At 48.1% G+C, this 15,575-nt stretch overlaps 1 protein-coding gene and 1 pseudogene across 1 annotated transcript; one reads left to right on the top strand and one right to left on the bottom strand.

The window, feature by feature from the left end:
• The first annotated feature begins 767 nt into the window (after positions 1–767).
• On the top strand, positions 768–10,808 carry LOC120664520 (auxilin-like protein 1). Its single transcript, XM_039943779.1, has 8 exons — positions 768–1,339; positions 3,388–6,694; positions 6,884–6,959; positions 7,076–7,146; positions 7,236–7,301; positions 7,378–7,467; positions 7,552–7,728; positions 10,552–10,808. Exons 1-8 carry the CDS (start codon positions 903–905, stop codon positions 10,585–10,587), a joined length of 4,260 nt encoding a protein of 1,419 aa, XP_039799713.1. The 5' UTR covers positions 768–902; the 3' UTR covers positions 10,588–10,808.
• A 1,069-nt stretch (positions 10,809–11,877) lies between these two features.
• LOC120664519 lies at positions 11,878–14,465 on the bottom strand (annotated as a pseudogene).
• Between the last annotated feature and the right edge of the window lie 1,110 nt (positions 14,466–15,575).

Below are 15,575 nucleotides of genomic sequence, written 5' to 3'. Positions count from 1 at the left end.
TACATTCGACTAAGCGACTTTGATGCATCATGCTTATGAAACATATCCATTGTTATATCGCAACACAGTTGTAGCTAGCAGTATCTTATCACAAATCTACCAGTCGGGGCACGACTTGCATGGCAAACGATCGCTATGTAGTATGTATACACATACGCCTCGTACGTCCTAAAAATAGAATGCTAAATTCTTATACATAATATTTCACTGTATTTGCTATATATAAATACCATAACCATATACTACAACATTGTTAATATCAAAAACATAAATGATTATTCCTACCCAAAATCTGGCCTAGAATCATGCCAGTAAAGTTGATTGATCCCACCACCGCCGGCCGCCGCGGTTCACTCTCGGTCGGCAGTGGCACGGTGAAAAAGCCGCCGTCTCCCACTCTCCCTCCGCGCGAGCCCTCCACAGGCCACAGCCCAACGCCCGGCGGCCGCCGGCCGCCGGCCGCCGCCGCTGGCATCACTGCATCAGGCAGGAAGCGACAAGGGCCGACGCGGTTCCGCCCATCCATTCCTCGCCTTCCCCTCCGCGCTGCCTTTTCTCCGGCCGCAACGCAACAGCCAACACAACACGACCACAGCCGCGGCCCCACGGCACGGGCGCGCCCCCGACTGGCGGGCAGCAGTTTTTTTTAGTGGCAACTGGCAAAGCACCGTCCCGAACACCACGACTCCCGAGTAAAGACCTGCCCGCCTGCCCTCTCTCCCCCGCGCTCGCTCGCCCCCCACTCCCCGACCTCCGGCTCCTGCCCTTCCTTCCTCGCCTCCTTCCCTGCCTCTTCCTCCTTCCCCCAAACCCAAACCCCTAGCGCGCGCCGGGAAGGTGGAGGGGGAGGGGGCGGTGGAACCCTTACCCTAGCGCGCGCGGCGGCTGCGGCAGCGGCGGCCATGGACGCGGCGCGGAGGGAGAGGAGGCACCACCGGAAGGCCGCCGCGGCGGCTGCTGCGGGGCTCGGCGGCGGCGCCGGCGGGGGAGGAGGAGGAGCGGCGGCGGCGGCGGCCGCGCGGGCGGCGTACGGGGACGTGTTCGGGGGCCCGCCGCGCTTCGCGGCGCCGTTCGGGGGCGCGCCGCTGGACTATGCCGAGGTGTTCGGGGGCGTCGCGGCCACCTGCACCATCCCGTACCTCGACCTGCCGCCCGCGGCCGCCGCCGCCGGGGACGGCGGCTTCTTCGCCTGCCGCGGGAAGGGGGATTACGGGGAGATCTTCGGCCGCTTCGACTTCGCCGACTTCGCGCTGCCGTACGAGGACCTCTTCGGCGGGCCGGACCCCCCTGAGCCGGAGAGGGAGCCGGAGATCACGTCGCCGTCGAGCTCGAGCTCCAGGTTTGTGCATTTGCCTCCTCCCTTGCGCGTCTTAACTTGTTTTCCGGGTAGGTGAACAGTGGCGTTCGCTCCCGTTTTCATGGTTTTCGTCTGGAGGCACGGATTTGAAAGGCAGGCGGAGATGAGTGTGATTTACGATTTCCTTTCTCCATTTGGAAATGCGACTGTGTCACGTCGTGCTCTGGTGGTAGATTGGGGGAAGGATTTATGGGTCTTTTACCTTCTTGCAGCTTCCCTTCTCGTAAAGGTGGCTCTTTCAATCCTCCTTTTTAAGCCGCACTCTTAGCCTTCGCTCGCCGTGCAGGGCATTAATGTTGCAGAAGCTGCGTATGCAGCATTAAGCATCCTTGATGATTTTGGAATTTTTGATTCGTAAAGGTGCATTCTTTGAGGGAAAGTAGCGCCTTTTCTGCTCGTTATTCGGCTTAGCTTGAAATGGTGCCATCAGGTGGTGTTATTGACACTTTTATGGTGCTCATATGGTATCTGGGGTCTGCGTTAAGGACATGCTGTTTGCGAACTTTTTTTTTCATGTGGTTACATACTGTTGGAAACTTTGAATTAAGATATATGTGTTTGGTTATAAATCTCCTGGTGGAGATCCTCATAGTCATAGGGTACTCAAAGTTTCAACATGAGTAGGAGGAATGATGTGAAATGTTGTGCTGTGCTGTGGGCGAAATTCATATGATTGGAAGGAATTTAAAAAAGCAAACTTGGTACAGTTAAATAATTTCAACCCTTCTTAAAGTTTAGTGAAAGCTTTACGCCGATATATCCATATACGATGTTGTTTGCTCTTCTATGGCTAGTCATATGATATGATGCAGAAATGGACATACCTTGATTTGTGTTTTTAGCTCATGTGTGCTGTTTCCCTTTATCATTCAGTTGTAATATGTCTTCCCTGATAGATTGCATGTAACCATTGGCTGATATTTTTTATCATGGGCCCAACGACATCTATAGCACCAACTGAGTTTGCGTTCCTCTCCATTATTTTGTAAAAGATCTGCGAGTGATTTTTAGCAGCTAACAACTTGAAACCCTGCTTCCTCTAGAGGCATGAGCCGCAGTCACACCAGAATAGGAACATATGGAACTGAGCAATGTAGTTAAAGAGGATATGGTGGTGCAGCAAACCAGCCAGGTCAGCGCAAGAGGTGGTCGCATTGCACCTTAGCATGGCCAGTTGATTTGTCTTACTGCTAGAGAATGGATGCTTTAAAGACGGGTGTGCCATGACCTTGCTGGCCAACAAACTACGTCCGCAAAGTTGGTGAGCCCAGCTGGCCAGGATCATTGCAAGATAAATGGAAACCACAGGGTGTGGTGGGGTGGGTAGGGTGGGATGATTTCTTTTGCATCCGGTTCAGACACTATCGTTTTCTTTTATTTCCTTTTTATAGGTCTCGTTTGTTATGAACAGCAGTGTTACTTGGAGGGCAGGGGGATTGACTTAGGATTATTTCTGTTTCGTAAGGGTGTGTGGTGGGGCTACATCTAAATTCTCATCTGGTTCCAAGGAAACGGCGGGGATGGTCGCATTGAATGGAAAGGGAAGCCATGCCCTTAGCTAATTTAGGTGGCCCGAGGCGCTATGCAGTTAGTTTATAGTAATTGGTAACGTATAGGTATCTTGTCGTGTTGCATTTTTTTTTTGCTAACGAGACTTCATGCTACTATGTTCTGACTGAAGTTGGTGTCTATGTGCTGCAGCACAGCACCAATTCTGTCAGTATGCCATAGAACTAGTGAGTGACGTCAATATGGTATATTTGTAACATCTACTGCCAGTAGTTACCATCAAACCTATGCATTAATTGTCTTTAGCGGTGCATCTCATAGAAAATAACATGTATCAAAATGTGACCAACAAAAGTTTGATCTTACCATCTGTATCTGCATTCTGTACAGCACCAAGTCTAGTGTACCACATTGTTTTAGTTTATTCATGTTTATTCCCCTGGATTTGCTCTGGCAGTTAAAGTGAGTGTGTACTTCATTTCCATCTCATGATTTACCATTAATATTTTTGTATTTAACAGATCATCGATCATCAAGGAATCCAGCCAGCTGGAGGATGAGCCTCCTATACTTCTTCAACACTATCAAAATCTGGATCATCATCACCACTTCAAAGACCATAAGTTTTCTCCAGTATCCTTCTCTCCTGAGACAGAAAGTCAGCAGTTTGTAATGTCATATAACAAGACTACTGAGAGGAGACCTAATGATTTAGTTGAGATAGCGACCTGCACAGTTGAACCTTCCATGGACTTCGTGATTGATTCTCGCAATTTTTCGCATGGTCCAGCAACAAATCATGTTTCAAGAATTGGTAATGGCACAATGCCCAATGATGATAATTACAAGAACCCAACCTCTGCTTGCGCGATTGCGAAGAGCCCGGAGAGTGATTTTGTAGTTGATCAGAAGCAGCCAAGTCCATCTTGGACACCAATTTCTGGAAGTGTTTCTGTAAATGAAAACCACAAGAACTCTGATAGTCATTCAACACGCAGTACAGTCACACCCGATTATGCATTTCTTCGGGTATCTGACACTGATGCACAGATACAGTCAATCAAAGTACAGCCACTGTTGAGGCAACAACCTGAACTGCTCAACAAGAAGGAAAGTGCAGCTAAAGGAGGCATCTCTCCAACTTCTGCTGCACATACCAGTTCAAATAGCAACATGCCTCATGCTGACAAGAAAGCTGATGCCAACCCCACTTCTGCTTCAGCTGCTATGAAGGAGGCAATGGATTTTGCTGAAGCTAGGTTAAAGGCTGCAAAGGAATTGTTAGAGAGAAAAGGTGACAGTTTCAAGTTGCGGAAGAAGTCAAGTCACCATAGAAGCACAAGGTCCACAGAAATCAAGGCTCCTGTATCTGTAGAGTTGGATACTTTCGAACAAAAACTATCAATGAAAAAGTTACCGGAAGAAGAAAAGAACCCTGATGATTCTTTGTCTGACAAGCATAAAAGCCTAAGTGCAGTCAGGTTTGATCATTTTGATGATAATGGGAATAGGGTACTTCCACTGGAGAAGCCTCAGCAGATGATGCAACGCTCCACTGAGTCCTGTCAAACTTCCAGTAAACTAGAGAAATTAGGCAAGTGGAAGTCAGGTAATGACTTTTTTGAGCTAACTGGAGATGATCAGAAATGCAAAACTGATGAAGCCACAACGGAGGGTGATAAATGCAAGCGAACGAATCCCATTACTAGTGCCATCAATGATCATAGTGAAACTGAACTCAGCACAGCAGATTCTGACTTGGCAAGGTATGAAAAACTTTGGGAGGTTAATGACGGCAGGAATCTGGGGGTGAAACATGTAAATCTGAGAGAGGGCAAGACGGCTCCAGTGGACAAAGATAGGGTGTCTGTGATTTTAGAGCCTTCTATGGAAAATATGGGACACCAAAAAACTCATAATTCAATTAGTGAGGGACTTGTAACACAGGAAATTGCTAAGGAAAGCCATGATACCGATGAGTTTCTTGATCTTCCTTCTACAAGTGATGCCTCCACAAAGCTGGATGTCATCAAGGATATGTCAGGTTCATTACCAGAGGCCTGCTCATCAGGAAATGCCAGCGATTTTAAAGGCCTTGGTGATAGTATTCCAAAGGTAAGTCCAGTAGCAGGAACATCACAGGAGGACACAAACAGTAAAGTGGAAGAAGCACCATGCAATGATGGGATGCAATGCACTTCTGGAAGTGATGAAACATTACAGGAACCCTCAGATGTATCAAATGTTGCTATTTTGCAGGGAAGTAACATTAAATCATTGATTTTAGAAGAACTTAAAGAATCTGATGCATGTGATACTTTCCTGGAACCGAGATTGAGTAAAATTGAGCAGGAATCTGAAACTTATGGAAGAGAAAAATTCAGTTTTATTGATGAATCACTCTTGCATAACAAAGGTGTTAAGATACATGAAGCACTCTCTGATGAAGTTGAGAAAGTCAAAACTGAGGAAGTTAGTCCATGTACACACCCTGAAGAAATAGTTGTGGATCTGGATGCCGAGTGTCCTGAAGATGAGAATGATATTATTTTACAAAACGATAGTTTTGCAGACGGAGAAGAACCAAACATGCTGAATGTATTTGAGGTAGCTAGCAATTTGATTAAAAGAGAATTGGATCAAGAAATGCATGGATCATTGGGTCATGGTGAAGTGGGGAATGTGGAAGAAGGAATGGATGGACTCATCTCTCATGTTAATGATAATGAAGCAGATGAAGCCCCATTAGCAAATAGTGACAGGATGGTTAGTGAAGAAGGGTCAGCTCCTTGTAACCAGGAGGATCAGAAGTCACCTGAAAGTACCAACAGAGGACGAAATGATCTAGATGTAAAGTGTGATACAACTTGTGATGAAGTTGGATCTAAATCCTTTCCAGGAGATGAAGTTATTATCAAAGCTGCAAGTGACAGTGCCAACAGAACAACTATTAATTTGAAGGAGGAGCTGGCTTCCTCTTCAGAAATTTATACTCGCAAGCAGCACTTGATGCAAACTGATAACTCTGCTACGTCTCAGACATCTTGTAGTGTTCCTGGTTTTGGAGAAACTGGAGAGATTTCCAACAGAAGAGAAAGAGAATTACCAACACTACGGTCTACAAGTGAAGAGAAGAGCAGGGCAAGCAAATTGGAAGAAAAAGACAGTACATCAAGGATATCAAAGGCAGAGCACGGGCCATCTCCCTTGGAGACGACGCACGGTCTAACCAAATCTGCTGAAGGCCTCTCTTCAGTTTCAGCAGAGACATGGAAAAAAGACACGCTTGGAGTTCAGAGGGCCAAAGAGAGGGAGAATTTAACAAGAGCAGATAATACAACTGAAAAGGACAATGGGTCTTCTCGAAAAGCACAAGAAGCAAAGGAAAGTGAAAGGAGATTGCAGAAAGAAAGAGAACTTGCCGAAGAGAAGGAAAGACGAAAATTGGAAGAGGAGGAAAGGGAAAGGGAACGGAAAAAGGATAGACTCGCTGTTGAAAGAGCGACAAGAGAAGCGCACGAGAGAGCATTTGCTGAGGCTCGTGAAAAGGCAGAAAAAATGGCTCAGGAAAGAATTACCGCAGCACGTCAACGAGCATCTGCAGAAGCCAGAGAGAAAGAAGAGAGAGCAAGTGTTGAAGCAGCTGCTGAAAGGGCTACTAGAGAAGCTAGGATAAAAGCAGAACGTGCGGCAGTTGAGCGAGCAACTACAGAAGCTCGGGAGCGTGCAATAGAAAAGGCAAAGGCTGAGAAGGCTCTAGCAGAAGCAAGAGAACGCAGGGAACGGTACAGATCCTCTTTCAAAGAGGGTTTCAAGTCCACCAATCAGGTTTGTTTTTCAACCTTGTTTTATTTTTGTTTCCCCCTTTTTAATTCGAGCCCCAGCCTCTGCACATTTGTGTGGGTAAGGCTTGGGGCTTAAAGACAACCCTTCCCCAGACCCCGCACATTGCGGGAAGCCTACGGCACTGGGTACGCCCTTTTACTGAATAGATATAAATCCTGATTCTGGATGCAGGATATTCGACAGGAGTCACAGTTTCAGAGGGCAACTTCCAGTAATTTCAGTAGAAATCCAGATTCCGGCAACAGAGGTACTTAATATGTTCATAATACTTTATTATAAATTACTTTTTCCAAGGAAGCTTCACGTGCGCTTAAAAAAACCCGCTCGTCTTACTTTCTGCTCTTTGATATTTGTTGGCTGCAGTGGTTGAGGTTGAGTCGGCTTTAAGACATAAAGCAAGATTAGAGAGGCATCAACGTACAGCTGAGTGTGTGGTATACCTGATATTTCTTTCTGGTTTTTATTTCATTATTTTTCCTTATTTATCAGTAGTTTGGTGATGATGCATATTACCTATTTTCAGACAAAAGCACTTGCTGAGAAGAACATGAGGGACGTGCTATCTCAAAGAGAGCAAGCAGAGAAACATGTAAGAGTATACACACAAAAAGAACCTTCTCACTGCATCTGCATTTATTCATGGTATCAATGTTTATGTATTTCAGAGGTTGTCTGAGTTCCTGGATCCTGAGATTAAGAGATGGTCAAATGGAAAGGAAGGAAATCTGAGGGCCTTGCTATCCACATTGCAATACGTAAGCTGTTAAATTTTATGCATCTTTAAATCCTTCATGTAGAACATGTAAATGTTATCATTTTTGCTTTGTTTTCCCTGGCAGATTCTTGGTGCCGATAGTGGCTGGCAACCGGTGCCACTTACAGATCTCATTACAGCTGTTGCTGTGAAGAAAGCTTACAGGAAGGCAACCCTCTGTGTCCATCCAGATAAATTACAACAAAGGGGTGCTACAATCAGACAGAAATACATATGTGAGAAGGTTTTTGACCTTCTTAAGGTACACACTCTGTTCACATTAAATATTATGGTCAATTGGGGCTAAATTATAGCAGCCCTTTTGTAGAAGGGATAGAATTGGTATAATGGATGGATTGTATTAGCTTGAGGCCTCGGACGGTATATATAAGAGTACAAGACTTGGGGTGCAAGGCAACCCCACCGGATATGTATGGCAGTCCGGATACAATATCTAAACTACCAAATATACTCTAACCCCCCCCCCCCGGCAGTCACAGCGGGAGTACTGCAGACGGTGCAATGTGGATGCTGCGACTGGAGAGAACCGGCGAGAAACTCATGCGGATGGTAGCCCTTTGTGCCGATGTCGAAGAAGCCGAACTGGAGCAAGTAGCCGTGGTCGAGGAAGTCGTGCGTAGGGTAGCCGTGGTCGATGGTGAGCTGTCGAGGTCGCCGATGGTAAGGAGCCGCACAGGAAGCCGTGGGCGCACTAGGAAGCGCCATGGTGGAGGCGTAACGGAGACGACGCCGGAGACGAAGACAACGACGCGTCGAGGCAGTCGAAGAGAGAGTCGATGCCGCAGTCGACGCAGACACATCATCGAGCGACACATCCCCGGGTTTGCCAGACCCGTGAATGCATCAGGGACGATGGCACGCACCGGTGTTGCCAAGACCGGACGTGCGAGGGAGAGTGCACCACCAAGACGCCGTTGTCTGAGGGACCAGCAGAGAAGGCCTCCACGACGGTCGCAGGCGCAGAAAAACAGCGAGGAAGAAGATGCCGATGCAGCCTGCAGTTGCTGGAGTAGACGAAGGGGTAGAAGTGGACGGCGACGATGGCGACGAGGTGGTGCTGGACGAAGCGACGAGGTAACCCCGGACGATCTGGCGCAAGGCTTGATGATCCGGAGGACGCGGCGGCGGAGCTCGAAGAAGGCGACGAAGAACTCGAACAGCTCGGTGAAGACCATGTGCGCGCAAGGCGCGCACTGACGTAGTCGTAGACGATGTCGAAGATGCGGTCGAAGTGGCCAGCGTGGACGAAGTCGAGGACGTAGTCGGCGGCGGTGAAGATGCAATGACGAGGAACACCACGGACTGTACTGTTGCTGCCCGAAGTGGCGAAGCAGCGACCACCCTCCATACTCGGGGAAGAGGCGCGCAATACGATGACGGACGTCATGGGAGCCAGGTGGATCGCGCATGTCGGCTGATCAGACCGAGTATGCGCGAGGCGAGACGACGATGGGCAAAGTTGGTGGAGGCATCCCGATCGGTGGAGGCGACGACGAGCCGGCGAAGATCGACGTGCGGACGAGGCGACGAGGTGGGCGGCACAGATGGGCGTCCCCTAGGGCACCGTCCATGTCGCTATGCCGCACAGTCGAAGACGAAGAAGCCGGTGAAGTCGATGCTGATGTCGAAGTAGAGGCGTGCGGTCGACGGGCGGTGGGCGACTCAATCTCGAGTAGTGCTCGAGTAAAAAAACAAAGGAATTACCAAAAAACAAATCAGCAGCAGCTCGTGTAGCACCTCTGGGTGCGCGTAGCGCAATCCTCTCAATCTCCTCTTTTTCCTTCTCTCCCGTCACGGTCAACGACCGCATCTGAAGCGAAAGAAACAGAGTGGGAGAGTGGGACGGCGATGAGGGAGGCGGGTGGCTGGCTCCCTGCGGCAGCGCTGGAGGTCCTGCGCCGGGCGGCTCCCCGCCGGGAGGGGCTGCGGAGGGGCGGTTGAAGCCGGGCGGCTCCCTCCCTTGCGGCGGCTGGAGCCCGCGCGGTGAAGGGGCGGCGCCGTCATGCATGCCGCTGGCGACGAGGTCGACGCGCTGTGTCGGGGCCCCTGCTGCCACCACGGCAGCACGGGGTAGGGCACGGACGTCGGAGGAGACTGCGGCTGCCACCACGGCAGCGCAGATCGGGGTCGTCGACGACAACTTTCATGGCGGCGGTGACGAGGTACGTCACGATCTGCTGCTGCTAGACGCGAGGATGGTGGCGGATTAACTCGATCCGCCGCGATGGAGGGCGCTGTCCCCGGCGGAGGTCATGGGGGACCTCCCCGGGGGACGCTAGGAGGCCGTCGAGGGGGCGCCCTGGATGGGAGTCGTGGGGGACGGTCGGCGGCGCGCAGGAGACAGGAGGGGCGCCGGCGGCGCTAGGGTTAGGGCAGCGGAAGATAGCCTAGGATCTCAAACCCTAATCTCGTGATACCGTGTAGAAGAGATAGAATTGGTATAATGGATGGATTGTATTAGCTTGAGGCCTCGGCCGGTATATATAAGAGTACAAGACTTGGAGTGCAAGGCAACCCCGCCGGATATGTATAGCAGTCCGGATACAATATCTAAACTACCAAATATACTCTAACAAATATACTCTAACACCTTTCTATTTCTGGCTGCATTTCTGAAAACTTACCTTTATGATTTTGCAATTTTTCTGAGAACACCCCCCTCTTTACATATGATTCAGAATTATGCTACTGATTGGGATAACGTCCAGCACTTTTCATGCATGGTTCCCTTTGTCCCTTAATCATATGCTGTTGTGCCCAAATATCTTCCCTGCTAATCACACCAATGTGAAAAATAAACCTGCACATTCGCCGAGTGCAACCACACTATTGTTGGAGGCAATTGCAATTTTGCAAATATATACTTTTACAAATTATCATACACCTCATGCTGCGAAACTCTGGGTGTTGTGGTTGTGCCCCTAATATACTTTCTGATTGCTTTGTTGGAACTCTGGGTGTTCTGGACGTGCAGTTTTATTATTTCGCACTCCTATTTGTGCTATGCTGTCATAATTCAAGCTGTAAAAGGAAACTTTGCTCACTGGCTTCTCCTATTTTGCAGGATGCTTGGAACAAGTTCACTTCGGAGGAGCGCTAGGATGGAAGCTAAGCTGAGCTAAGCTAAGCAGCGGTTTATTTTGAGGCAGGAGATTCATTAGTACTTATAGCAATATCGTTAGTTTCTTCATTCAATATTGATGTAAATATGCAGTTCTAGCTCTAGATATCCATGTCAGAAACAGCGCCAATGCTGCAGGCTATTAACCTTGACTCAAATCAGTTCAGTAGAAGAGCTCCATCGCTCCCAGTCTTATGGCAGATCATTCTCCAGTTCCTGCAAGTCACCTTAGTAGCAGCTGTTGCAGCAGCAATACTCCAGGCCACGTAGTGGCCAGACGCCGGACGGCGAGAAGCCAGTGACGAATGCCAGGAGTTCCAAGCGATGATTGGCGAAGGAAATATGGCAAACAAAGGCAACCGGTTTGGTATCTCGAACTCCAAGTCAGCTTTTGCGCCTGCTGGCCTCGCCGCTCGGTGAAGCATATTTAACGGCAGGGGCAGCGGCGGAAGTGAACTCAGCGGCTGCCTGATGGCAACCATCTCGGCCAATAGCCCTTAAATCATAGCCCTGCCCTCGTATATCGTATATATATTTTTTTTGGGGGGGGGGGGGGGGTGCTGGTCCTCATCATCTCATAGTTTAAGTTCAGTTCAGCAGAGCTCTCATCCAAATCTAGAGGGGATGATGAGTGAGGCCCATGGATGGAGGGCTCCCTGAGGCTCCCCAGGCCTAAGGGGTGGAAGGGAGATTTGGAGGTCTCTTTAGTTTAAAGGGTACTAGAACATTATCGCGCGCCCTACCATTTAATCAATCAGATATAAGCAAATCGAAAGTAATGAAATGTGCAATTGAACATAAGTAAACCGAAAGTAATGAAATGTGACAAATAGTATGTATGATATATGATAAATTCAACACAAAATCACATCATGCGGTAACAAATACATCGTTAATATGCAAACATTTAAGCAACATGGGTACACTATCCATCATAGGTGTCTATCAAACATTTGAATCATGAATATTACAACATATTTAAAAGCACATGCAATTCTATCCATCAAATATCTGTCCGAAAACTTGGAGGATTAGTTGAAGTCGTGATCGACGTCTAAGTGCCACTTTGATGGATGGAGGAAAAAAAAAGCAGAGGTATTCCGTATTCGCATCATGACTTCGCGGACATGCTACTCATCATTCATCAAGGTAAGCAAAGGTAGGATCGATCAGCATTTATTTAGGAAAAAAATTCAGTAAGGAGGTATTCCGTATTCTATTCGTCAAGCAAATTTGTTGCCCCGTACAACCTATAAAATACACAGAAACTTCAAATGCAAGCTCCTTTGGCTCTCAAGAATAGTGTTGAAATATCATAATACAAACTGCCATGCTCAACACAGGACTTCAATGTTGCAAGGCATCGATCAATTTGCATTCTAGGAGTAAAAACTCAACATGTTCAGCGATTCCAGTTTCAGAGCATCCACGTCAATGGCAGGCTATCGTTTGTGCATGAGCCCTGGAAGGCACTATAATTCAGAACACATTTGCCACATTGTACAGGTACCTAGTCAATTGAGCCAAGCAACAATAACAAGTGTTCCTCCTGCATCTAATGGTGAAAACTACGCCTTTGAGCGATGCCTCACCAGATCACACCACCTATCACTGTGCAGTGGAAGTATTAGCCTCCCCAGCTATGGGCATCATGTAGCCCAAACCTTTCAGCTTCTCCACCAGCTTCCTCTCCGCAACAGCCTGAAATTATTAACCAGTGACTTTCAGATACACCACTTAAGAAAACTGTTATGCAGAGTTGAGCGCGCCGGTGAGTACCTCAAGCATGGGGCTGTCTTTTGGGATGTTGCATGCCAGGACTATGTTTAGACCCAGTTTTCATCATTGAAACATGAAGTGACGTAAAGCTTGTTGTTGTTAATAAGCTACCATAAGTGCAAGACAATTAGTTAAATGACAATAGAAGCAGTACCTAGACGGCGGGCCATCCCTGATCCGGTGTTGTCACATGTTCCTCCTAGTACAGAGATGACACTCACTCTGTTATCCTGCAATGGCCAGGAGAAGGCAACATAGCAAAAATGACAACGAAACATCAGTTTTCATGAGGCAACACTGCCAAAAGAAAAGGACAACGAAATGATTGAAATTATCTTCTAAGAACGAAACAGTTACCACTTATAGGCCTAGTGGTTGCAGCAGATGGCCAAATTTTGCTGTGTTGCATCCAACCCACACATAGATCTGCATCAAAACGAATAAAAAAGTAAAGGATCAAATATAATCACTCACATAACTATTCTATATACACCGAGTAAAGCCTGAGAGGTAACACATCTCAAATAAGCTGAGAGGATTCAAAGGGAGCTTGAAGGCTTTAAGCCGACCACTACAAATTATATAAAGTATATATTTTCTCTATAATAACAGTGGCATATAAATAAATACTTCAAGCTTTGCTCATAGTGACAATATGGAACAACCAAACATTCAAGTGTCGTGCTTTCATTTCATATGAAGAAACATACAGGACAAGCTTGTAACTTCAGGGCTCAAATTTATTTGATTTTCTATATAAAACTTGATAGATGTCAGGTATAACATTCTCCTTTTACCCAGATGGCTAACACATAGAAGTATAGAACAAGCAACCAACACAACAACTACTATTAATACCATCTGCATTTCTCATCCAGATGAAGTTTCTTTTCCCAGCTTATCTATAACTACTTTTTCTTTTTGTCTTGCACTTGGTTGTACGGATCGGCCAACATTCAAGTCTATCATTAGAAGTGGCACAAGCATTTTTTGTTGTAACAATGAACTCGTAATATGTCAAGAATTTACAGAAGTTTCAGTTTAATACTTTGATTGGAACCAAGAAACCTTGTTTACCTCTTTAGAGAACCTCACTATCTGAAAATGAAGCGTGACATCATGAAGGTCCTCCGTGAGACAAGTGACCTGGAAGCCCCCCTTGGACGACGAATCGCCTGAATAATTAGTTTTGCCCTCTGTCCAGGTTGGCGAACTCACCACCAAATCTGAAAAGCTTGTCCTCAGCTCCTCTGAAGACATATTGCGTCCTTAAACACTGAAATAAGATCAAACTACTTCAATTCCATGCTTAATGATATAGCAAAGTGGATAAAAACATGAAGTGGTCGAGAAGTTTTAGCTATTTAATGCCAACGTTTGTAACTTCAGATCCATTTCCTCAATCGGCTTCTGAAACCCAGGATCAGTGACATTCAACATTGTGCAACATGGGTATTATTTTGCTTAAAGTTTGAATTGGTCTATACAGTTCTTAATTCTGGTTCTGTGAGTGAAGTTGGTCAGGTGGATTATTAATTCAGCAGTAGCAGGAGCATCACACTGTATTGGTCCTCTTCATTATATAATTCTAGGACAATTGAACAGATAAAGTACAGGATGCAACATAAATAGAATGGTATTTCATTTCAATGCGTGCTACTATGCTACTGATTGCAAGTTCAGTCAAATTGGAGAAGAGATGGGGATTGGGGAGGAACGGAACAAGGGCTACCTGAGGGGCCGCACTGCACCCGCCACTTCCACTTCCTCCGGCTACACCACGCCCGCTCCCGCACACCTCCACGACGCGGCAGACGGCGGCTTCAATGTGCGGGTGGTGCTTGAGCGCGAGTACCGCGCCGAGGACTGCACGGTCGTCGAGGCTGTAGAGGCGGACGTGGAGCGTGACGGTTGCCGCGCGGCGCCGTTGAAGAGCAGCTCGGCGCGGCCAACGCCTGCAGTGGTGCGGCCACGCCGGAGAGGGGGATATTGCGGACGCCCGAGCGGAGCCCGCGGTTCGTGCCCACGCCGGACTGGGGCGTCGGCGCCGACACGTAAGTGGTCTTCGAGCTCGTCGTGCTCGGAGTTGGCCTTCCGCATCTGCCGCTTCCCGCTCGCCTCCGCGCAGTGCAGGCTGCCTCCACGGGCGCTGTTGCTTCCCACCGGCCTCCGCAGGTGCCACAGGCTCCCGGCCACCTCCACGCCCGCCACCACCGAGATGGCCACCGCCCAGGCCGGCCCGCGCCCCCCTCCCTCCGAGCCGCGCCCCGCACTGGATCTGGATCTCGCGGGAGCGGGCGGCGGCGGAGGCGAGCAGGAAGAGCGTCGGCGGGGAGGGGCGACGGAGTCAGGCGGGGAGGGGCGACGGAGTCAGGCGGAGAGGGAGAAGGGGAGGGGCGGCGGCGGGGGAGGCAGAGAGTCGAAGAGAGAGGGCGGCGGCGGGGAGCATGGGAGAGAGGGAGAGGGCGGCGGCCGGCGGCCGGCGGGGAGCTGGCGAGGAGAGTGAGAGGGGTTAGGGTTCGGGCCTGCGCGTGCGGGAGGGGGTTAATGTAAAATTTCCAGGGGGGTTTTCGCAAAGAAACGGTATTATCGATTTTTTTCTTCTTTGGGTAGAAATAGACATTATTATGAGGTCCTGTGTGTCAAATATATTAACGTTGTTACTGTGCATTCCACATGAGCTCAGTTGAGTTGTGATTTTCACAAAATAGGAGGTCTGTTTTTGCAAAACAGGCAAGACTCGCGCTGGACGACACGCGTCCCGCTTTTTACCGTGAAGCACGGTGAGAAGAGCAAACATGAGGGGATTTTAATCAAGTTGATGCTGTAGTTGTTTTTATTGATTTCACCTTTTAAATTTGAGGTAGAAGGTTTGATAGAAGTTTTTGATTTTACTCTTCGAATTTGGACCAGTGGGCTTGATAGAAGATTTGCTAGAGTTGCTGGGTGGGTCGTCATCCGTGGAGGTGACGGTGACGGTGTGGTTCGTGTAGCTGTGGTCCGTCGTCCCGTAGATGCGATTTGAGGGTTTGGTTTGTTGGAATTTTTTCTTTTTTATATTTAAAAAAAATTAAAATTTCAAAAATATATGTCGGTTTTGGAAAATTTCAAAAATATACCCCGGTCGCCCTATGGGGGCGACAGGGCTCAAATGTAATTTTTTTTCTTCAAATTTGCAACGAAGTCCT

The sequence above is a fragment of the Panicum virgatum genome, chromosome 3N, assembly GCF_016808335.1.
Source record: "Panicum virgatum strain AP13 chromosome 3N, P.virgatum_v5, whole genome shotgun sequence".
In the NCBI taxonomy this organism is placed as follows: Eukaryota; Viridiplantae; Streptophyta; class Magnoliopsida; order Poales; family Poaceae; genus Panicum; species Panicum virgatum.
Note: the sequence above shows the minus strand (reverse complement) of the source record. Positions and strands in the feature narration are given on the sequence as shown.